Source organism: Oncorhynchus mykiss, chromosome 7 (genome assembly GCF_013265735.2).
Source record: "Oncorhynchus mykiss isolate Arlee chromosome 7, USDA_OmykA_1.1, whole genome shotgun sequence".
NCBI classification, from domain to species: Eukaryota; Metazoa; Chordata; class Actinopteri; order Salmoniformes; family Salmonidae; genus Oncorhynchus; species Oncorhynchus mykiss.
Genome location: NC_048571.1, coordinates 14986996 through 15011995, shown reverse-complemented (window position 1 = coordinate 15011995; position 25000 = coordinate 14986996). Strand labels below are relative to the sequence as shown.

Genomic DNA, 25000 nt, shown 5'->3' with positions numbered 1-25000 from the left:
TCGTAAGAGTAGGGGTGTGAAACCTAAATTCCCAATCTGGCCCTCATACCATCACAGTCACCTAATCATCCCCAGTTTCCAATTGGCTCATTCCTCTCCCCTGTAACTATTCCCCAGGCCGCTGCTGTAAATGAGAATGTGTTCTCAGTCAACTTACCTGGTAAAATAAGGGTTAAATAAATAGTGTTTTGATGGGGTACGACAGTTGAACTAAGCTCATGAGGCATTAATTAGTAAGTTATACTCTTCAAGAATCAATCAAATCAAATCAAATGCTATTTGTCACATACACATGGTTAGCAGATGTCAATGCGAGTGTAGCGAAATGGATACATTCTCACCAAAATTGTAGCAACTGCAGATTGCCCCGTTAAGGTCATCACTGATAGGTGGAAGCAACTGGCTCGAGTTATGTGATGATGTCAGGTGACGGAGAAAGTGGAACTACTGGTTCACTCTGCCATCTAGAGGCCACTGTTGGAACCACAGTCAACCTCATACCTTAAGGCAAAATGGGGACTGTGAAGAGACACATAGACCATTTAATGCATTTTGTATTGTATTTTGCATTTTATTATGTATATGATGCATGGTTGGGTTACGACTGTTGTATGTGGTTGTCTCGCTTGGCTATCTTAAGATGAATGCACTAGCTGTGGGTCAGTCTGGATGGGAGCGTCTGCTGAATGACTAAATTGTAATGTAAATGTAGTGCTATGTATGTATATTTACAGTATGTATAATATGCATTTTATTTGTTGTGTTGTGTTTCCTGTTTGGACCCCAGGAAGAGTAGTCACTGACTGCCTCAGCAGCAGCTAACTACGGAGCCTAATAATAAATACTCTCTTTCCCTCTCTCACCCTCTCTCACCCTCTCTCACCCTCTCTTGCGCTATATATATCTCTCTCCCTCTTTCTGTCTCTCACCCTCTCTCACCCTCTCTCACCCTCTCTCACCTTCTCTTGCGCTATATATATCTCTCTCCCTCTTTCTGTCTCTCACCCTCTCTCACCCTCTCTCACCCTCTCTTGCGCTATATATATCTCTCTCACTCTTTCTGTCTCTCACCCTCTCTCACCCTCTCTCACCCTCTCTAACCCTCTCTTGCGCTATATATATCTCTCTCCCTCTTTCTGTCTCTCACCCTCTCTCACCCTCTCTCACCCTCTCTCACCTTCTCTTGCGCTATATATATCTCTCTCCCTCTTTCTGTCTCTCACCCTCTCTCTCCCTCTCTCTAACCCTCTCTTGCGCTATATATATCTCTCTCCCTCTTTCTGTCTCTCACCCTCTCTCACCCTCTCTCACCCTCTCTTGCGCTATATATATCTCTCTCCCTCTTTCTGTCTCTCACCCTCTCTCACCCTCTCTCACCTTCTCTTGCGCTATATATATCTCTCTCCCTCTTTCTGTCTCTCACCCTCTCTCTCCCTCTCTCTAACCCTCTCTTGCGCTATATATATCTCTCTCCCTCTTTCTGTCTCTCACCCTCTCTCTCCCTCTCTCTAACCCTCTCTTGCGCTATATATATCTCTCTCCCTCTTTCTGTCTCTCTCTCACCCTCTCTCACCCTCTCTTGCGCTATATATATCTCTCTCCCTCTTTCTGTCTCTCACCCTCTCTCACCCTCTCTCTAACCCTCTCTTGCGCTATATATATCTCTCACCCTCTCTCACCCTCTCTCTCCCTCTCTCTAACCCTCTCTTGCGCTATATATATCTCTCACCCTCTCTCACCCTCTCTCTCCCTCTCTCTAACCCTCTCTTGCGCTATATATATCTCTCTCCCTCTTTCTGTCCCTCTCTCACCCTCTCTCTCCCTCTCTCTAACCCTCTCTTGTGCTATATATATCTCTCTCCCTCTTTCTGTCCCTCTCTCACCCTCTCTCTCCCTCTCTCTAACCCTCTCTTGCGCTATATATATCTCTCACCCTCTCTCACCCTCTCTCTCCCTCTCTCTAACCCTCTCTTGCGCTATATATATCTCTCTCCCTCTTTCTGTCTCTCTCTCACCCTCTCTCTCCCTCTCTCTAACCCTCTCTTGCGCTATATATATCTCTCTCCCTCTTTCTGTCCCTCTCTCACCCTCTCTCTCCCTCTCTCTAACCCTCTCTTGTGCTATATATATCTCTCTCCCTCTTTCTGTCTCTCTCTCACCCTCTCTCTCCCTCTCTCTAACCCTCTCTTGCGCTATATATATATCTCTCACTCTCTCTCTCTCACTTTCTCTCTCTCACACCCTCTCTTGCCCTCTATCTCTCCCTCTTTCTGACTCTCTCTCTCTCCCAGAATTTATCGATGGGGATAGATCATTTCTCAGGCCTGTTTGTGATGTTGTGTGTGGGGGTGGTTGGAGCCATTTTTACCTTGGCAGCTGAACACACCTTCTATCACCTAGCCCTGCCCCGGCTACGGCGGTCACACACACTCACCTACTGGTTGCATACCAGCCAGGTATGTAGGTACACACACACACACACACACACACACACACACAAACACACACACACACACACACTCATGAACTAGATCTATAGCAAGCCACCAAGCTTTTAATAGTATCTAAGATAATTAGAATTTCACACTTTTAAAAACATATTATCAAGGTGATCTTATCAAGGTGATCTTACCACTGTTATCTTAACAAGGTGATCTTTATTGAGTGAATGTTCTCTCATCTGTGTTGTATCATCTATCTGTTGACAGAAGATCCATCGAGCCCTGAACACCCCTTACAAGGACGTAGGGAAAGAGTTGATTGGCCTGGACCACAAGTAGAGAAACACTGATCAATACTATCTATATTAGAGTATAGGTTATCAATACTGTCTATACTAGAGTATAGGTTATCAATACTGTCTATATTAGAGTATAGGTTATCAATACTGTCTATATTCGAATATAGGTTATCAATACTGTCTCTACTAGAGTATAGGGTATCAATACTGTCAATATTAGAGTATAGGTTATCAATAATGTCTATACTAGAGTATAGGTTATCAATACTGTCTATATTAGAGCAGAGGTTCTCAATACTGTCTGTATTAGAGTGTAGGTTATCAATACTGTCTATATTAGAGTATAGGTTATCAATACTGTCTATATTAGGATATAGGTTATCAATACTGTCTCTACTAGAGTATAGGTTATCAATACTGTCTATATTAGAGTGTAGGTTATCAATACTGTCTCTATTAGAGTATAGGTTATCAATACTGTCTATATTAGAGTATAGGTTATCAATCCTGTCTCTACTAGAGTATAGGTTATCAATACTGTATATATTACATTATAGGTTATCAATCATTTCTATATTGCAGTCTGGGTTATCAATACTATCTATATTAGAGTATAGTTTAGCAATACTATCCATATTACAGTATAGGTTATCAATACTGTCTATATTAAAGTATATGTTATCAATACTGTCTATATTAGAGTATATGTTATCAATACTGTCTATATTACAGTATAGGCTATCAATACTATCTATATTACATTATAGGTTATCAATACTATATATATAGTAGAGTATAGATTATCAATACTATCTATATTAGAGTATAGGTTATCAATACTGTCTATATTATAGTATAGGTTATCAATATTGGCAATATTACAGTAAAGGTCATCAATACTGTCAATAGTACACTATATGTTATCAATACTATCTATTCTACAGTATAGATAATCAATCATTTCTAAATTACGCTATATGTTATCAATACTCTCTATATTAAATGATAGGTTATCAATACTCTATATTGCGTTATAGGTTATCAATACTATCTTTATTATAGTATAGGTTATCAATACTGTCTATATTAGTGTTTAGGTTATCAATACTGTCTATATTACAGTATTGGTTATCAATACTATCTATATTAGAGTATAGTTTATAAATACTATATTACAGTATAGGTTATCAATATTGTCAATATTACCTTTCTTTCTTTCTCTCTCTCTCACTCCCCCCCCTCCCTCTCTCTCTCTCCCCCCATCTCTCTCTCCCCCAGTCCCTCCCCTTGTGTCTCTGACAGCTGCAGCCTCCACAGACACCAGCAGCCTCGCCCTCCTCCTCCCCCGTCTTCCCCCCTGCCTGCCCCCCCTCCTCCTCAGCCCTCCTCTCCTGCCCGGGACATCAAGGAGAACAAGAGGGTCCACTTTGATCTGGAGAGTCTACACAGCTACCGTCTACACACACACACCGCCTCGTTCTGGGGACGTCCTGGCATGGTGGGGCGACACGGCCTGGGAGGTACACACTCACTCTAACACACACATTTGTTTTACCGTCCTTGTGGGGACCAAAACATGTATTCCTATTCAAAATCCTATTTTCCCTAACCCCTAATCCTTAACCTTAACACCTAACCCTAAAACTAAACCTAACCCTATCTCTTAACCCTAATTCTAACCCTATACTTAACCACTAAGCCTAAAATACACGTTTTCCCTGTGGGGATCAGCGAAATGTCCCCAGAATTTTCCTTGTTTCACTATCCTTTAGTAGAACTTCTGGGACCCACAAGGATAGTAAAACCAAACCACACACACACTTTACATGCTTTATTTGAATCCACAAATCACATTCCCTTCAATTAGATTCAGAGAAGAGGTCACATAGTTTCTGTCTTCCCCTGTCTGTTCCAGGGTGTCTGGGTGGTTTATCTCCTCCTCAGGTTAGCCTGCATGCTAACGGTGGCCCAGCATCGGCCCTGGCCTCCCCCGGCCTGGCCCTGCCTCCTCTGGGGAACCCAGGCAACCAGGCCTTCCTATGGGAGGGAGAGCTCCAGGAGGTCCAGGGGAGGATCGAGACGTTCACAGCCCAGCTGAGAGACGCCGTGGCCAGGAGGGCCGAGATACAGACCTGCCTGGAGAACCATAAAATGAACCAGAGCACAGCTACTGCTGTCAAACTGGAGAAAGACAAGGTTGGCCAGTCACAAAGCCTGGAGAGAGTGAGAACCAACGCAGAGAAAGATAGAACCAAGGAAGAGAGAGAGGGGCTCAACCAGGAGAAAGGGAGGAGTGGCAGATCAAACCTCTGTTGCAGCCTGGACAGAAACAGAGACAGAGACAGGACAGGCAGGGACAGTTCCACTATGAGACAAACAGCAAGACAGGACACAGACAGGGACAGACTGTTACACCAATCAGAAACTGAGAGAGACCGAGATGACCAATCAAAAAGCCTGGACAGAAATGGGAGCAGCCAATCACATGCCTCCAACATTCTGCAGACAGGGAGGAACAGCCAATCAGAAGCTCTGACCATCCTACAGAGGAGGAGAGAGATCCAATCAAAAACCTCCACCAGCCTGGACAGAGAGACAACCAACCAATCAGGTGCTGTCAATACACTACAGGGAGAAAGAACTGTCCAATCACGTAACTCCACCAGCCTGGAGAGAGGAAGAGCCAGGCAATTAGGTGCAGTGAAAGACCAGGCGAGGGGGAGAACTGTCCAAACACGGACAGGGGCTAGTCTGGACAGACTGAAAGCTAGCCAATCCAGTGCCGGCACTGGGAATCTGGTTAGAGAACGTCCCGCCCCCATGGACACCCAGAAGAGTTTGTGTTAGTCGTTTGATTGGTTATTTATTAGAACACAAAATACCAATTAGAGGGCTGGAAAAGAATCTAACAGGTCCAAATGATGATGAGTTTAAAAAAACAATGACAGAGATGTGGCACTGGTCCATTTGCCTCTGATGTCAACGGCTGCTGTCTGTTAACAAAATGTCTGATCAGAACTTTACCCATCTACTGTTTGTCTCCACTAGGTGTGTTTCCTTTTTGTTTCTAACTACTAATTGCTCGCTCTCTTCATCTCATACCCCTGGGTTGTGTTCACTAGGAACCAAACAGAAGCAAACAGAACAAAACGGGAAGGGACCTACCTGAATTTGTCCAATAGAATCTCTCGTTTTTGTTGCAGAAGGTTTTTCTGTTTGGAGCGAACGGTTTCCGTTGCAATGGTTTGTGACTACTGTACACACCCCAGGTCTGTAGTCAGTTCTCAGTGGGTCATTCAAGGTACACATGGGGCTCCTAAATGTTCAATCAAGTGCTATCTCCGCCCGACCGGGTAAGAATCGGCTATCCCAGAGGGAAACTACACGTGTCCACTGTCATTGTCCTGACTGATCCTCTATAAGGACCTTGAGTTGGTTTGATACTATGCAGTTGAATTGAATTTACTTGAATGGCATTTGTATGTTGGATGTCATGGTGGTGTCAAATGTAACTATACAGTAACAATAGTCAAACCTGGAAGTGGATGAAAAAGGTGGATGTGGAAAGAGAAAAGGCGGTTGTATTTGAGCCTATAGCAGGTGTTTTAGAAGAGATGCAGGATGCTAGGTTACCTGTAGAGGACTGAGGAGTGTTGTAGATATGTTGTTCTGGTGTTGATGGGTCGTGTTCGGTGTCCCATAATTCTGCCTATAACAACAGCTATATTCTCACACACAACAGAATTGTATCAGCATATTATTGGGACTCGTATCATGTTGTTGTATATCATTTCCATATTTTTAAATTAAACATTTATATACCGGTTTTAATGCAACTAATTACCACAGACTGTAATGACAGTCTATACCACAAGGTGGTGCCTGGATCTCTCTCTCTCTCTCTCTCTCACACACACACACACACACACACACACACACACACACAACCTCCTCAACTAAGCAACTGAAACATTCTTTCATGGATGAGAAGGAAAATATTATAATATTTCACTGTCATAGTAATAACAATTTTCATTCGGTCTTTCCCTCAATTCTGTGATATTTAGCAACACAGAGACGCCCCCCCCCCCCCCCGCCCCCCGAACACATACACACACTCACACATAAAGGTGTGCACACAGACACAATCACCCAGTTATAGTAATTCGCTGTGAAATTAAAAGACAAACCTCTCATCGTTAATCCACCCAAAATCACACGCTCTGATTACATGATTCTGACGAGCAATTAGAACACTGCTGCGCCTCACTCGTATGAATCAAAGCTCAGATTTAACTCATCTGTACAAGTGTGTGTGCGTGTGTTTCACAGTGAACAAAATGAGGTCAGACAACAATTGTATCTAAATGTATGGATGTTATACATCTGACATATTTACATATTTACTCAGGCATACGGAGCAGAGGTAGGGGAATATATATGCACACACACACACACTGGGAATGGGGACCCCATTCCCAGTGACCCTGGTCTGTGTGAAGCCTGCAGGATATTTTAGTCTTAGTCACGCATGTTAGAACACACACACATTAACCCACGCATCCTAAAATATATCTTTCTGCATCACTGTTTGTTGTTCTCTCTTTATCTCTTTCTACATCTCCATCCCTTCATATCTCTGTGAGAAGTGAGACAGTACGAGATATGGACAGACAGTAGAGAGAGAAAGAGATATGGACAGACAGTAGAGAGAGATATGGATACAGTAGAGATATATATGGATACAGTAGAGAGAGATATGGACAGACAGTAGAGAGAGATATGGATACAGTAGAGATATATATGGATACAGTAGAGAGAGATATGGACAGACAGTAGAGAGAGATATGGATACAGTAGAGATATATATGGATACAGTAGAGAGAGATATGGACAGACAGTAGAGAGAGATATGGATACAGTAGAGATATATATGGATACAGTAGAGAGAGATATGGACAGACAGTAGAGAGAGAAAGAGATATGGACAGACAGTAGAGAGAGATATGGATACAGTAGAGAGAGAGATGGACACAGTAGAGATACATATGGACACAGTAGAGATACATATGGATACAGTAGAGAGAGATATGGACACAGTAGAGATACATATGGATACAGTAGAGAGAGATATGGACACAGTAGAGATACATATGGATACAGTAGAGATACATATGGATACAGTAGAGAGAGATATGGACACAGTAGAGATACATATGGATACAGTAGAGAGAGATATGGACACAGTAGAGATACATATGGATACAGTAGAGAGAGATATGGACAGACTGGAGAGACAGTACGAGATATGGACACAGTAGAGAGATATGGACAGACAGTAGAGAGAGAAAGAGATATGGACAGACTGTAGAGAGATATGGACAGACAGTAGAGAGAGAAAGAGATGTGGACAGATAGTAGAGAGATATGGACAGACAGTAGAGAGATATGGACAGACAGTAGAGAGAAAGAGATAGACAGACAGTAAGAGATATGGACACAGTAGAGACACATATGGACAGACAGTAGAGAGAAAGAGATATGGACAGACAGTAGAGAGAGAAAGAGATATGGACAGACAGAGAGATATGGACAGACAGTAGAGAGATATGGACAGACAGTAGAGAGAAAGAGCTAGACAGACAGTAAGAGATATGGACACAGTAGAGAGAGATATGGACAGACAGTAGAGAGAAAGAGATAAGACAGACAGTAAGAGATATGGACACAGTGGAGATACATATGGACAGACAGTAGAGAGAAAAAGAGATATGGACAGACAGTAGAGAGAGAAAGAGATATGGACAGACAGTAGAGAGAGATATGGACAGACAGTAGAGAGAGTTATGGACATACAGTAGAGAGAGAAAGAGATATGGACACAGAGAGAGATATGGACAGACAGTAGAGACATGGACACAGTAGAGAAAGAGATTTGGACAGACCGTAGAGACAGTAAGAGATATGGACAGACAGTAGAGAGAGAGCAATATGGACAGACAGTAGAGAAAGATATGGAGAGACAGAGAAGGGTTTGAGACAGAGAAGGGAATGAGACAGACAGAGCAGAGGCCTTTGTGTTGTTCTGTTGAATCACTCCTCATATGAAGGCCACCTCAGTCCTCCGGACAGTTCTACACACACACACTGCTGCAGAGTGTTGAGATGTCTGTGATGGAGAGTGTGTGTGTGTGTGTATATATATATATATATATATATATATATATATATATATATATATATATATATATATATATATATATATATATATATATATATAGAGGCCAGATTGTGAGGAGGACCCTAGGGATAGTCAACCAGGACTGACTCAGCCCTCAGTGGGAGTGGGGACTGACTCTCTCTCCTCCTTCCCTCACTCTCTCTCTTTACCCCTCCATTCTCTTTCATATCCCTGTCTCTGTATTAGGAGTATAGATTTAGCAGGGACTAACCAATAGTAGAATTCATTAAAGATATCTGATAACAACCCCATATCCTTTTGTGTGTGTGTGTGTGTGTGTCAATAGAGGATCTTTTTCACTACTCCAGGGATAACAGCTGTATTCTTGACAACTAAAGACTCCTCCAACCTGATGTCTGTGCTTCAGCTCAGTGGGCTAACACAGTCTTGAGACACATAAACCACCAATGCCGGTCAGTCACACAAACTTCAATGAATTTGCAAATAGACGTTTCCTTAGTCAAGGAGTTTATAACCATTACCTGGAAACACAAGTTTAAAAAAACAGTAGCCCATGAAAAAGGACAGTAATATAATATTAGTATTTACATTGGTAATAAAGACAAAAAGGTAAATAAATGACATCTCTGGAAAAGGCAGCATTTCTGTTTCTTAGAAGTCATAATGCAAGTTCATAGAAACACAATGAAGTAGAATACACTCATTCACACACAGAAACACACATGCAAGACAGACACACCCTCACACACATACATACACATGCAGACTAACACCAGTATTCAACAGTTCTATTATCAAAAGAGGATATCCACTACAGAACAAGTCATTCTGCTGCTAGGCAACCGATGCACACAGACCACCCCCACAAGTCTATACAGTCTTTAGTCACCATTTATCTTATTGTATTGTCAGTGGGGGTTTGATTAGCAACAAATGTTATACAATTGGAGTTGAGTCTGTATGTGTGTGTGTGTGTGTGTGTGTGTGTGTGTGTGTGTGTGTGTGTGTGTGTGTTTTAATCTGAATTAAAAATCATATCTAAAATTCCAAAATTCTATTTTCCTAAAAGTAGTGCACTGTGTTAGCGGTCTGTAGCGCGGAACCCCACCAGCAAACTACTTCCCGCGGCTATGTGTGTCTGTGTGTCTGTGTGGATCTGTTCACGTTGTTAAGCCAAATGTTCCCTCCAGTCTTTGTCTCCCCCTCTTTGTTTACTGTAGTAATCCTCTCCAAGATGTTCACTTTCCTTCCTCCTTTTCCCCTCCTCTTCTTGGTCTCTACAGTAAGTCAGTGGAATGGAAACCTGAGAGAGATCCTATATACAGTATAGTATAGTATAGTACAGCTGGTGAGTATAGTCAGTATAGTTGTATAGTCTAGTCAGATAGTAGTCGGTGGTAAACCAACTACTAGAGCTGCTATTGTTTCTGTTGTCTTTAGTGATCCAGTCTCCATGCTCCTGAAGACCTTCAGTCAGACACGCTCCACCTCCACTGTTAGACCCCGACTTAGCAGTAGGTTTTGCTGTTATGTCGCATCTTAACTTCTTTAAGTCATCTCATGTCCGTCTCCTACTCTGCAGTGTCTTGAAGATCAGCTATTTGTCTGTTTCCATCTGGACCCTTTCTCAGTATTGAAGTAGTGTTCTGGATCATTGTGACTCCTCTACGCCAAGTTATAACCTCCATTATATTACATTTTAACTCCTAAGTTGTCTCATAACCTCCTCTCACTCATTTAAGTCATGTAGTAGTTCTCCTGACTGTTAGGTCTCCCCAAACGGTGTCACATTTAATAACTTCCCCTGACTGTTAGGTCTCCCCAAAATGTTTTACATTTAATAACGTCCCCTGACTGTATGGTTATGTAGAGGTACTACTGTCTATCTTAATTTATCTATGTCGCCTTATAACCTCTCGCTCTGTAAGGTCCCCTATTTTCTCTTCTGACCTCGTAGTCTGTTTTTAGTAGTGTTACTGTCTATTATAACTCCTCTATGTCGCGTTATAATCTCCTCTCCGTCTGCATGGTCTTGTAATAGACTTCTTGATCAGCGCGGCTGTGGGCTGAGACAGTGGGCCGGCGGGGGAGGGTCATAGAGCGGGGGAGGGGGGGGGAGTAACTGTCCAACAGCAGATCTGGATGAGGAGGGGGAGGGAGAGGGGAGTAGAAGTGGGGAGGAGGGGGAGGGAGGGGTGAGTAGGAGGGGGGAGAAGGGGGAGGGAGGGGGGAGGAGATGGGTTGAGGAGGGGGAGGCAGGGGGGGGGAAGAGAAGGGAGGGAGTGGAGAGGAGATGGGGTGAGGAGGGGGAGGCAGGGTGGAGGAATCAGTCTGGCTGGGAGAGGAGGAGCAGATAGAGTCTGATTTCACAGGAAGTGTTCGGTATTCCCGATATTCCGGTGCAGAGACTTTCTCCTGGCGCTGCAGCGCCCCCCTCTGGCCCTGCTCACCGACGCTCCCGCTGGTGGTGTTCCTCCGCTCCCAGGGGGTCCCGTTACCGGCAGCTGTTACTCTGGCCCCCAGGGTCCCGTTACTCCCGGTACTGACACTGCTAGACACCCTGACCACAGGGTGATGAGGGGCGTGAGCGTCTATGGTGACAATACTCCCGGTAACGCTCCCGGTAACACTCCCGGTGTGGCTGTCGCGGTCGGAGGGGACCCGGTAGTACGGCGACTCAGAGCTTCCTGTTGAAGACCCTCCCCCACAGGAAGAGGTGGAGTCAGAGCCCTTGGCAGAGGAGCTGATTGGTCCATGCTGCTTGGACATGGCAATGACCTATAGGATGAACAGAGGAGATGGTTAGCTAGTTACTTCAGCTAGTTAGAATGTAAATCAACCGTTCATTTAGCTAGTTACTTCAGCTAGTTAGAATGTAAATCAACAGTTCATTTAGCTAGTTACTTCAGCTAGTTAGAATGTAAATCAACAGTTCATTTAGCTAGTTACTTCAGCTAGTTAGAATGTAAATCAACAGTTCATTTAGCTAGTTACTTCAGCTAGTTAGAATGTAAATCAACAGTTCATTTAGCTAGTTACTTCAGCTAGTTAGAATGTAAATCAACAGTTCATTTTAACTAACTCAGATTTGATATTTATCTCACCTGCGCCACTCGCGGCTGATTGGGCGGCTGATTGGGCGGCTGATTGGGCAGCTGGTGGGGCACACGCGGAGTCGTCACAGGGATAGGCCCCTCCCTGACTCGTTCCCCTCCCTGGTTAAGTGACATCAACTTGGCACGTGTCACCGCGCTCTTAGGTGAGACAGGGGGAGGTAGAGAGGAGACAGAAGGAGGTAGAGGGGAGACAGTAGGGGGGTGTCTAATCCCCTCCTTAGGGATATGCACTAGTGGGGCTGGCGCTGGGGTAGCTGTGGCAACGGCTCTATTGGCCGACTGTACCGTCGGATAGAGGGAGGGAGGATTCATCACCCCTGTCTCCCCTGCCTCGCCCCCTCCCCCTGCTCCTCCCTCTCCTCCGCCAGATGTGTCCGTCTCTCCCTCCTCCTCGCTCCGTCTCTCCGTAGAGCGCTGCTGTCTCCACTCCTGCACCAGTGGTGGTCGCAGCCTGACAGATCACACATGATATGTTTGACTTGACGATTAATACCAGGGTTGTATGACACACACCTACAACACACACTAGCCACAAACGTACCTTGGTTGTGACCTGCGGGGGTCGAAGGACAGGTGGAAGGTCATGTGACGCTGGTTGGAGGAGTCGTCTCCGGGGGGCGAGGTGCTGCTGCTGCCATTGGCGACGCGGGGTAAGGTATTGCTGAATGTTACCATGGTTTCCTTTCCCATGGGGCCGCGGGGTGCCAGGAGCTCCACGTCAGCACTGGCCCTCTTCAGAGATGCTACGCTGGCCTTCTCCCTACGAACCTACAGAACAACATAGTGTGGCTAACTACTAATACTAACCACGAATACACAACCTATCTCCCTTCATCTCTTACCTTGCAGCGTCCAGTGCCCAGTTCCTCCCTGCTGTCTGATGGTCTGGGTGTCTTGCTGCGGTACAGAGAGCCGTGCTGAGAAGCATGACCTCTCTGGGCTCTTCCCCTCACCACCACCTCCCTCTGCTGCTGTGGGGGAGGCGCAGCCCTCCGGACAGGCTGGGGGAGGCAGTCCTCTTCGGATGACCTGAAGTTACCTACTGCATACAGAGACTAGAGGGAGGGTACGGAGGGAGGGGAAGGAGAGGTGGAGATGGCAATAGAGAGAGAGGGATAGAAGCGTGAAATCTGTTGAGACAGGCCTTCTAAAAAAATAACAGTGAAATTCTCCCCCTGAGAACTCTTAAAAGATTATTAATTGCCATCTCCCTCTCTATCTCTTTCTCAGTCTACTACCCCCCCCACCCCCCCCCACCCACACACTCACACTCACCAGGTAGACTCCTATGCCAGCTCCTATGGCGTAGCCAACATAGACATCTCTGGGATGGCAGCGGTGTTGTGTGATCTGAGTCAGTCCGGCTATGCCTGCAGCCAGACAGTATCCAAACACCAGCACCGGCTTCACCAGCTTAGTACTACTGCTGATCACACTGTTCAAATACATCTACACACACACACACGGAAGTACGCATGCACACACACACAAAGTTAGAACTATTGCAGATGGCAATGTTTCCAATTTTAACTTCAAATGCATCTTCATAAAGTCAGTCAGTCAGGAAGGCAGGCAGGCAGGCAGGCAGACAGACAGACAGACGGACAGACAAGTTAGTAGCTGTCAGTGCTTACAGAGATGTAGACAGCAGCGAAGCCAGAAAGCGTTGCATGCTGGGACGGAAATGTTTTCCTGAAGAGAAGGAGAGGGAGAGTAAGAATCAGGAAGAGAGAGGGAGACGTGATGCAGAGAGAGAAGAGAGGTGGAGGTTTAATTGAAGCTGGAGAACACAAAAAGTGTGTGTGTGTGTGTGTGTGTGTGTGTGTTTTATTTTTTACCTGGCTGACAGGATGGCATACAGATCTTTCCCAGAGCAGATGTCCTGTGTGATGTAGTTGTTCTGGTCACATGATATCCCAGGCAGCGTGTAATTGGGCTGACAGACAGTCAGGAAGAAAGGGGTGGGATAACCAGTAGCCAATTGGATGATGTCTGTCATTAGGGCTGTTGCCAGGAGACCAAACACATGAACACCTGGGAGAGAAGGACGAGGGATGGAGGAGGAGAGAGCGGGAGACAGGGAGAAGGGATGGAGGAAAGTGGGGGGGAGACAGGGAGAAGGGATGGAGGAGGAGAGAGGGGGAAACAGGGAGAAGGGATGGAGGAGAGAGAGGGGGAGACAGGGAGAAGGGATGGAGGAGAGAGAGAGGGAGACCGGGAGAAGGGATGGAGAAGGAGAGAGGGGGAGACAGGGAGAAGGGATGGAGGAGAAAGAGGGGGAGAAGGGATGAAGGAGAGAGGGGGGGAGAGAGGAGCATGCACCACGTAACAGTTATCTGAAACATCTGAAGACGGCTCGCCTGTCCTCATTCCCTCTACATCTCTCTGTCCCCTGTCCTCATTCCCTCTACATCTCTCTGTCCCCTGTCCTCTACATCTCTCTGTCCCCTGTCCTCATTCCCTCTACATCTCTCTGTCCCCTGTCCTCATTCCCTCTACATCTCTCTCTCCCATCCTCATTCCCTCTACATCTCTCTCTCCCGTCCTCATTCCCTCTACATCTCTCTCTCCCGTCCTCATTCCCTCTACATCTCTCTGTCCCCTGTCCTCTACATCTCTCTGTCCCCTGTCCTCATTCCCTCTACATCTCTCTGTCCCCTGTCCTCATTCCCTCTACATCTCTCTCTCCCCCGTCCTCATTCCCTCTACATCTCTCTCTCACCCGTCCTCATTCCCTCTACATCTCTCTCTCCCCCGTCCTCATTCCCTCTACATCTCTCTCTCCCCCGTCCTCATTCCCTCTACATCTCTCTCTCCCCTGTCCTCATTCCCTCTACATCTCTCTCTCCCCCATCCTCATTCCCTCTACATCTCTCTCTCCCCTGTCCTCATTCCCTCTACATCTCTCTCTCTCCCCCGTCCTCATTCCCTCTACATCTCTCTCTCTCCCCCGTCCTCATTCCCTCTACATCTCTCTCTCTCCCTCGTCCTCATTCCCTCTACATCTCTCTCTCTCCCCGTCCTCATTCCCTCTACATCTCTCTCTCTCCCCCGTCCTCATTCCCTCTACATCTCTCTCTCCCCTGTCCTCATTCCCTCTACATCTCTCTCTCCCCTGTCCTCATTCCCTCTACATCTCTCTCTCCCCTGTCCTCATTCCCTCCACATCTCTCCTAGGCTATCATTACTCTCTGATATAGATTCTCTCCCTAGGCTAGCATTACTCTCTGAAGTAGATTATCTCCCTACGCTAGCATTACTCTCTGATGTAGATTCTCTCCCTAGGCTACCATTACTCTCTGAAGTAGATTCTCTCCCTAGGCTATCATTACTCTCTGATATAGATTCTCTCCCTAGGCTATCATTACTCTCTGATATAGATTCTCTCCCTAGGCTACCATTACTCTCTGAAGTAGATTCTCTCCCTAGGTTATCATTACTCTCTGTTATATATTATCTCCCTAGGCTAGCATTACTCTCTGAAGTAGATTCTCTCCCTAGGCTATCATTACTCTCTGAAGTAGATTCTCTCCCTAGGCTATCATTACTCTCGGAAGTAGATTCTCTCCCTAGGCTATCATTACTCTCTGAAGTAGATTCTCTCCCTAGGCTATCATTACTTGCTGAAGTAGATTCTCTCCCTAGGCTATCATCACTCTCTGATATAGATTATCTCCCTAGGCTATCATTACTCTCTGAAGTAGATTCTCTCCCTAGGCTATCATTACTCTCGGAAGTAGATTCTCTCCCTAGGCTATCATTACTCTCTGAAGTAGATTCTCTCCCTAGGCTATCATTACTTGCTGAAGTAGATTCTCTCCCTAGGCTATCATTACTCTCTGAAGTAGATTCTCTCCCTAGGCTATCATTACTCTCTGAAGTAGATTCTCTCCCTAGGCTATCATTACTCTCTGAAGTAGATTCTCTCCCTAGGCTATCATTACTTGCTGAAGTAGATTCTCTCCCTAGGCTATCATTACTCGCTGAAGTAGATTCTCTCCCTAGGCTATCATTACTCCCTGAAGTAGATTCTCTCCCTAGGCTATCATTACTCCCTGAAGTAGATTCTCTCCCTAGGCTACCATTACTCTCTGAAGTAGATTCTCTCCCTAGGTTATCATTACTCTCTGTTATAGATTATCTCCCTAGGCTAGCATTACTCTCTGAAGTAGATTCTCTCCCTAGGCTATCATTACTCTCTGAAGTAGATTCTCTCCCTAGGCTATCATTACTCTCGGAAGTAGATTCTCTCCCTAGGCTATCATTACTCTCTGAAGTAGATTCTCTCCCTAGGCTATCATTACTTGCTGAAGTAGATTCTCTCCCTAGGCTATCATCACTCTCTGATATAGATTATCTCCCTAGGCTATCATTACTCTCTGAAGTAGATTCTCTCCCTAGGCTATCATTACTCTCGGAAGTAGATTCTCTCCCTAGGCTATCATTACTCTCTGAAGTAGATTCTCTCCCTAGGCTATCATTACTCCCTGAAGTAGATTCTCTCCCTAGGCTATCATTACTCTCTGAAGTAGATTCTCTCCCTAGGCTATCATTACTCTCTGAAGTAGATTCTCTCCCTAGGCTATCATTACTTGCTGAAGTAGATTCTCTCCCTAGGCTATCATTACTCGCTGAAGTAGATTCTCTCCCTAGGCTATCATTACTCCCTGAAGTAGATTCTCTCCCTAGGCTATCATTACTCCCTGAAGTAGATTCTCTCCCTAGGCTATCATTACTCTCTGAAGTAGATTCTCTCCCTAGGCTATCATTACTCTCTGAAGTAGATTCTCTCCCTAGGCTATCATTACTCTCTGAAGTAGATTCTCTCCCTAGGCTATCATTACTTGCTGAAGTAGATTCTCTCCCTAGGCTATCATTACTCGCTGAAGTAGATTCTCTCCCTAGGCTATCATTACTCCCTGAAGTAGATTCTCTCCCTAGGCTATCATTACTCCCTGAAGTAGATTCTCTCCCTAGGCTAGCATTATTACATGAAGTAGATTCTCTCCCTAGGCTAGCATTATTACATGAAGTAGATTCTCTCCCTAGGCTATCATTACTTGCTGAAGTAGATTCTCTCCCTAGGCTAGCATTACTCGCTGAAGTAGATTCTCTCCCTAGGCTAGCATTATTACATGAAGTAGATTCTCTCCCTAGGCTATCATTACTCTCTGAAGTAGATTCTCTCCCTAGGCTATCATTACTTGCTGAAGTAGATTCTCTCCCTAGGCTATCATTACTCTCTGAAGTAGATTCTCTCCCTAGGCTATCATTACTCCCTGAAGTAGATTCTCTCCCTAGGCTATCATTACTCCCTGAAGTAGATTCTCTCCCTAGGCTATCATTACTTGCTGAAGTAGATTCTCTCCCTTGGCTATCATTATTCCCTGAAGTAGATTCTCTCCCTAGGCTATCATTACTCCCTGAAGTAGATTCTCTCCCTAGGCTATCATTACTTGCTGAAGTAGATTCTCTCCCTAGGCTAGCATTATTACATGAAGTAGATTCTCTCCCTAGGCTAGCATTATTACATGAAGTAGATTCTCTCCCTAGGCTATCATTACTCCCTGAAGTAGATTCTCTCCCTAGGCTATCATTACTTGCTGAAGTAGATTCTCTCCCTAGGCTAGCATTATTACATGAAGTAGATTCTCTCCCTAGGCTATCATTACTTGCTGAAGTAGATTCTCTCCCTAGGCTAGCATTATTACATGAAGTAGATTCTCTCCCTAGGCTATCATTACTCCCTGAAGTAGATTCTCTCCCTAGGCTAGCATTATTACATGAAGTAGATTCTCTCCCTAGGCTAGCATTATTACATGAAGTAGATTCTCTCCCTAGGCTAGCATTACTCCCTGAAGTAGATTCTCTCCCTAGGCTAGCATTACTCCCTGAAGTAGATTCTCTCCCTAGGCTAGCATTATTACATGAAGTGTACACCTGTCCACTCCCCCTCGAGGATTCAAGCGTAAATAACAGGTACGTACCAACAAAGCGAACAGTCCTCCGTAGGAAGGAGTTGAAGTTACACCCTCCAGCGATGATGGATCCTTCAGCTTTACTCTGTTTGACTCTGGACTGGTAACAATAGACCAGCCCTTCACCTAGCATGATCTATTCACACACACACACACAATTAGTCATGCACCCTGATAGGCTGTTCATTGATCAGTCTATTGATTCTAGGTTCTGACGGTGTGTGTGTGTGTACTAACCGAGGCAGCCGGTCCTGCGAAGGCCAGGCTCAGTAACATCAGCAGAGGGATCAGTTCGTCTCCTGTCTCCAGGTAGGGCAACGACAGGTCACGGTCATAGCAATGGAACACAGGGGTCGCCGGGGACAACAGGTCTGTCAACTCCATGAAGTAGAGAGAGACAAGGGAGGAGAGGACGATGGGGAGCTAGACAGAAAGAAAGAGAGATAGATAGATAGATAGATAGATAGATAGATAGATAGATAGATAGATAGATAGATAGATAGATAGATAGATAGATAGATAGATAGATAGATGATAGATAGATAGATAGATAGAGAGTGAAGGCGAGCAAGGGAGAGAGAGAGAGAAAGGGAGAGAGGTAAGAGGGAGATATTGTCTTACTAACAGCCATAGTGAGTGGTATACATTAAATGGAGTTATATTGGACACACACGTATGCACGTCCACACACCTCTATGAAGTAGAAGCATGGTAGAAGTGTCATGCTGTCTTTGGGAGGTTTCTTCTTGGTCTTGGCTTTTGGTGACGACATCATCCTGGTGTTGGTCCAATCAGAGTCTAGGAACAGACAGAAGGGGAGGGGTTAGTCATCACACTGGTGGCGTTCCAGGTGGCATACATTACCGAGGAATTGTTGCACAGTTTCAGCTTGTTAAGTCATATTCTGCTACTACTTCCACATGGGCAAACATCTGCTTGGTCTCAGACTGGTCCTTTGCAGCAAACCTAAGCTAATAGTAAATAACTGAATGCACATCTGTTGTGTTGGTCCCTCAACTCCAAATGAACAGAACATCAGCACACACACACACACACACAAACCTCATTGGTGTGCTATCTGTTTCCCACTTCTCTCTAACTCGCTCTCTAAATTCAGGACAATGGAGTGGACCCAGGACAGCGCCATAGTTACAGTTAAGTTACAGAAAGAAGCAGGGAGTTGAGACACACACAATGCGACACATACTCCTTTTCCCCGGAGTTATTCTACTGTAACTATGGCGCTGTCCACTGCATGGTCCTGAACTCAGAGAGAGAGAGAAAAACTGTCCTGATTAAAAAACATCGATTCTCTCAGACACTAGTGTCAGACTCGCCCTGCCTTGCCTCTCCTCTCCTCCACACACACACACACACACACAGAAAGACACAGAGCGCTAAATTACCTCTGTCCCGCGGGTTGTGTGTGTTTGCAGAGGCCCGTCTTGCCCTCCCCCCTCGCCGAGGTCTAGCGTGCTGCTCCAGTTTTCCGTTCAAACGTTAATCCATCTTCACGCGCTGCCAGTTGTTTTACGCCCCTAAAACACATATACACACACATCAGGTTGTTTGGGTTGGTCAGATTCTCCACGGATAGAGAGGACGAGAGAATGATAGATGGGTAAAACGAAAGGGAAAAGTCCTATATTCAATATTTCTCCGTTATTTTCCCTTCTGATCGCGCATGTGTGAATAAACTCAGTGGTTTCACGTGCCTTCTACCGGTTCACCCCAGTCCCAGTCAGCCACGCTATGTTCGAACAGCCCACACAAACTCAAACAGCGTTCAGAAACGAACCGATATCGCACTTGAAGAACCGCCGCTCACAGAGAGCCTCGTGCACACAAAGGCATGGGGGGCGGGGGGAGACGAGGGGAGGAGATCGACTGCTCCTTCACACATACACAAACGCCCCTCCTCTCACCACTCCAAATTCCTAATGGAGGAGTGCCACCACCATAAAGCTGGGAAAAACAAAGCGATGGATTTTGGTGTGTGTTTGGGTATGCGCGTGCATGAGTGAAAGCATGTGTGTCTGTTTGATTCTGAGTGTTTCTTCGAATATATTCCCCTTTTAGAACATTCTATTTTAAATGCAAAGGCTATTCATTTTAGGCAAAAAGATGCTGAACCCCCCATCTCTCTTCCTCTTTTCATATTTGGTTAGTTTTGTTGTGGGTAGACCTAGCCCAGTAGGGTGGGGTTGGGTTGGGTTGGGTTGGGTTCTGACCACGTGCCTGTGACTGCTGCTGCGGTGTGTATTTGCGTCTCTTCATTCAACAAACGTGCACGCGCGCGCTCACACATCTTCTGCCTCTGACTGTCTGATTTACCTTGACATGTACACATTCAAACCTTTCCCCCACGGTTATAAATACACATACACCATGACACACCCTACCCACCCACCCTTTTCTCCTGGACTGGTCACAGCTGGGCTGCTAATAAACTCATCACTCACTCACTCACTCACTCACTCACAAATACATATAAAGAAGACTCCAACCTATCAGCACTAGCCTGCAGACAACAGAGAAGACTCCAACCTATCAGCACTAGCCTGCAGACAACAGAGAAGACTCCAACCTATCAGCACTAGCCTGCAGACAACAGAGAAGACTCCAACCTATCAGCACTAGCCTACAGACAACAAAGAAGACTCCAACCTATCAGCACTAACCTATAGACAACAGAGAAGACTCCAACCTATCAGCACTAGCCTACAGACAACAGAGAAGACTCCAACCTATCAGCACTAACCTACAGACAACAGAGAAGACTCCAACCTATCAGCACTAGCCTGCAGACAACAGAGAAGACTCCAACCTATCAGCACTAAATATATGATTCTTTCAATACCTGTATTCTCTGTAAATCCAGCCTGGTCACTAGAAATACCACAGCAACCAGTAGCTCTATTGATATCTTCTGCCTGTACATGTGGTAGGGCTACTTTTCATTTGTTTCTGTTTACATGAATAAATACAGAAGTAAATGAATGAAATATGTTTAGAGCGCATGGGTCTGAGTGTCTTTATAAATGTGTGTCCCAATTTACAGCTGCTAATGGCTAGAGGCATCCTCTTCATCCTTTCATCTCTTCCCTGTCCCCTCTCCTCTTCTCTGTCTATGAACCATATGCAGAACACAAATGCTCCCTTCTGGCCACAGGATACCACATGCCACAATAAATATGTTATGGCCAGTAGATGGTGGACTTCACCAACTGAACCAATCTACATGAACGGTGCCTTCAGAAAGTATTCATGCCCCTGGACTTTTTCCCCATTTTGTTCTGTTACACATACAGACTGAATTCAAAATGGATTAAATATATATGTTTCTCACCCATCTACACATAATACCCCATAATGACAAAGTGAAAACATGTTTTTTGAAATTGTTGTACATTTATTTCAAATTAAAAACGGAAATATCTCATTTTACATATGTATTCACAACCCTGAGTCAATACTTTGTAGAAGTACATTTGACAGCGATTAAGAGATTTCCACACCTGGATTGTGCAACATTTGCCAGTTAATATTTTCAAAATTCTTCAAGCTATGTAAAATTGGTTGTTGATCATTACTGACAACCATTTTCAGGTCTTGCCATAGATTTTTCCAGTAGATTTGAGTCAAAACATTAACTTGGCCACTCAGGAACATTCACTGTCTTCTTGGTTAGCAACTCAAGCGTAGATTTGGCCTTGTGTTTTAGGTTATTGTTCTGCTGTCTGATGGAAAGCAAACTGAACCTGGTTTTCCTCTAGGATTTTTCCTGTGCTACGCTCCATTCCATTATTTTTTTGTCCTGAAAAACTCCCCAGACCTTAACAAATACAAGCATACCCATAGCATGATGCAGCCACCACTATGCTTGAAAATATGAAGTGTGGTACTCAGTGATGTATTGGATTTGCCCCAAACATAACACTTTGTATTCAGGACAAAAAGTGAATTGCTTTGTCACTTAAATATTACTTTAGTTCCTTGTTGCAAACAGGATGCATGTTTTGGAATATTTGTATTCTGTATTGGCTTCCTTCTTTTCACTCTGTCATTTAGGTTAGTATTGTGGAGTAACTACAATGTTGTTGATCCATCCTCAGTTTTCACCAATTACAGCCCTTTAACTGTTTTAAAGTTACCATTGGCCTCATGATGAAATTGATCCAATTTCAATGTTGTTTGAGTTGCTTTGTGCATCAGCAAATTAGCTTGAGATGATTTTACTGCAACACTGGTCACTGTATCCAAGTTGCTTGACATAGGTGTTTCAAAGAGCTGTCAGTCAAGGTGAGCTCCTGAATATAAGCTCCCTGCCCACTCAGCCTATCTTTTCAAACTTCCTGGTAGTTAGCCATGAGAGAAAAGGTACATTTCAGAATGACTGTTCGGGACCTTTAATGTCTTTTGAACTCTGTTTCCTGACTGAATCAGCATTCAAATGTAATGAATTGTGTTGTGTTTGTGGTAGAGCCTCATTGGCAGCTATTGTTATCATACTGTATGTCTGCATCAGACTGTCGGCTAGACCCAGAGCGCATTTAGAAACAGAGGCCCATTATCGTGTCAGACTGTCGGCTAGACTCAGACCCCATTTATAACCAGAGGCTCCAATATCCTATCAGACCGTCGGCAATACCCAGACCCCAATTATAACCAGAGGCCTCAATATCATATCAGTCAACAACACACCCTGGGCCTCCTTATCTCGGGAGGAAGGCGTACTTCTCTCTCTCTCTCTCTCTCTCTCTCTCTCTCTCTCTCTCTCTCTCTCTCTCTCTCTCTCTCTCTCTCTCTCTCTCTCTCTCTCTCTCTCTCTCTCTCTCTCTCTCTCTCTCTCTCTCTCTCTCGCTCTCTCTCTCTGTGTTTGGCCAGCTGGTGAGAGCACAAACCTTTCTGCAAAACAGGTCACCTACAGGAGACAAATCATAATTTTGAGGGGACCAGGAGAGCTTTCATCTCTCCAAAAATCGCCAATTCACCCACGAACTCCTGTAATGTCGTGGAACGAAGATAAATAACGGCCAGCTTGTTCTCTCTGTTGAAGTGTTGAGCGGATCGAGCTCCCGCGACACACACGCACACACAGCTCGGGCGTTCCCGCGACTCCTCAGCCGCCAACGGAAGGGTGGCAGGAGAGAGGAGAGAGGAGGAGGAGAAGGGGGGGGAGGAGGGAGAGGAGGGGAGGAAACCCGACTGTTTTGAAGCTATACGCCAGTAAACATAGACTATAAGCATACACAGTGAACGAAGAGGAAACCGTCGCAGTGCTATTTTATTTCAGTGTGGATGAAACTAGGATGAGAGAGACGCCAAAGGAGAGAGACGCCATCGGTGACAAGATAAAGGACTCCGCTGTTGGGTAAGTAGCCCGGCTGTCTGTCTGCTCGTTACACGCAGTGTCTACTCACGACTATACTTGGCCTGATTTCCGCGAATTTGTTGACTAGCGGTAGCGCTCCACTGCCTCAGCATCACGGAACAGCGATGAAGGATGGAGGTGAGGAGAGAAGGGGATGGAGGGATGGAGCAGAGAGAGGGATGCAGAATAGAGGGAAAACGAGATTAAGAGATAATGTGTGTTTTCTAATGTAGGCATAATGTAATTATAAATTATACAAATCCCCTTAATGCATACATGGAAATGCATGACAATAATGTGAACAAAACAATATGAAAGTAAATACCACTCTTACATAAATAAATAAACAGTATACAGTACAGGTATAGCCGGATTATGAAATCATAGACCCCGGGGCATTGTTTTTTTTTGCCCCCACACACTTCCTGGCACACCATTATTTTCTGTAAACAAATCCATCCACCAAGATGCAATTCAATGCGAGGTTTCCTGTTGAAGAAAAAGCCCCTTTATAATAAAGCCATAATAACATTTGTAATGTAGGCTACAGTTGAGCAGGGGCGTTTTTAGGATTTCCACACATGGGGAACACTTGTTTGCAGCGTCCGAATATTTGTTTTGCCTTTTAAAAACGCATTTCATACAATGCTGCATACTTTACACGATAGAAGACATTAGCGGAATCGTTTCTAATACCACTCAAATGACCGAAATCAGTGGCTACTCTGACACTAACAAACTGAGATCAATCTGGTCTGGAATTCAAACAAATATAGCCCAGGCTAATGAAAATACACACATTGTACAATATTGGGAGGCAATATAGACTATATATACAAAAGTATGTGGACACCCCTTCAAATTAGTGGATTCGGCTATTCCATCCACACCCGTGGTTGACAGGTGTATAAAATTGAGCACACAGCCATGCAATCTCCATAGACAAACATTGGCAGTAGAATGGCCTTACTGAAGAGCTCAGTGACTTTCAACGTGCCACCGTCATAGGCCACCTTTCCAACAAGTCAGTTCATCAAATTTCTGCCCTGCTAGAGCTGCTCCGGTCAACTGTACGTGCTGTTATTATGAAGTGGAAACGTCTAGGAGCAACAACGGCTCAGCTGCGAAGTGGTAGGCCACACAAACTCACAGAACGGGACCGCAGAGTGCTGAAGCGCGTAGCACGTAAAAATAGTCTGCCCTTGGTTGCCACACTCACTACCGAGTTCCAAACTGCCTCTGGAAGCAATGTCAGCACAATAACTGTTGGTCGGGAGCTTCATGAAATGGGTTTCCATGGGTCTCCCGAGGGCCGCAGCGGTCTATGGCACTGCATCACAGTGCTAGAGGTGTTACTACAGACCCAGGTTCATTCCCGGGCTGAGCCACAACCGGCAGTGGCCAGGAGTCCCATAGGACGGCACACAATTGGCCCAGCGTCATCCGGGTTAGGCAAGGGTTTGGCCCAGCGTCGTCCGGGTTAGGCAAGGGTTTGGCCCAGCGTCGTCCGGGTTAGGCGAGGGTTTGGCCCAGCGTCGTCCGGGTTAGGGGAGGGTTTGGCCCAGCGTCGTCCGGATTAGGGGAGGGTTT

At 45.2% G+C, this 25000-nt stretch overlaps 3 protein-coding genes across 4 annotated transcripts in view; 2 read left to right on the top strand and 1 right to left on the bottom strand.

The window, feature by feature from the left end:
* Positions 1-6566, top strand: part of LOC110515884 (glutamate receptor ionotropic, NMDA 3B) — a 29916-nt gene extending 23350 nt beyond the window's left edge. Inside the window, exons 13-16 of the mRNA XM_036982694.1 lie at positions 2292-2456; positions 2709-2776; positions 4019-4260; positions 4656-6566. Of these exons, the coding sequence (XP_036838589.1) occupies positions 2292-2456; positions 2709-2776; positions 4019-4260; positions 4656-5587 (1407 nt within the window). The 3' untranslated portion in view covers positions 5588-6566. The remainder of the gene's footprint in view (positions 1-2291; positions 2457-2708; positions 2777-4018; positions 4261-4655) is intronic.
* A 2871-nt stretch (positions 6567-9437) lies between these two features.
* Positions 9438-20167, bottom strand: LOC110519434 (phospholipid phosphatase-related protein type 3). 2 transcript variants are annotated; one of them, XM_036982695.1, is made up of 11 exons: positions 19443-20167; positions 18728-18834; positions 18274-18459; positions 18046-18172; positions 13897-14092; positions 13693-13750; positions 13328-13507; positions 12901-13113; positions 12600-12826; positions 12047-12509; positions 9438-11720 (listed from the first exon to the last, which is right to left on the bottom strand). In XM_036982695.1, the coding sequence occupies exons 2-11, from the start codon at positions 18809-18811 to the stop codon at positions 10947-10949; spliced, it is 2508 nt and encodes an 835-aa protein (XP_036838590.1). In that variant the 5' UTR covers positions 18812-18834; positions 19443-20167; the 3' UTR covers positions 9438-10946. The 2 variants fall into 2 exon arrangements, with proteins under 2 accessions (XP_036838590.1, XP_036838591.1); XM_036982696.1 differs by having other exon boundaries at positions 13334-13507.
* A 2718-nt stretch (positions 20168-22885) lies between these two features.
* Positions 22886-25000, top strand: part of LOC110527381 (paralemmin-1) — a 16485-nt gene continuing 14370 nt past the window's right edge. The window contains exon 1 of the mRNA XM_036982710.1: positions 22886-23410. Coding sequence (XP_036838605.1) covers positions 23349-23410 — 62 coding nt within the window. The 5' untranslated portion in view covers positions 22886-23348. The remainder of the gene's footprint in view (positions 23411-25000) is intronic.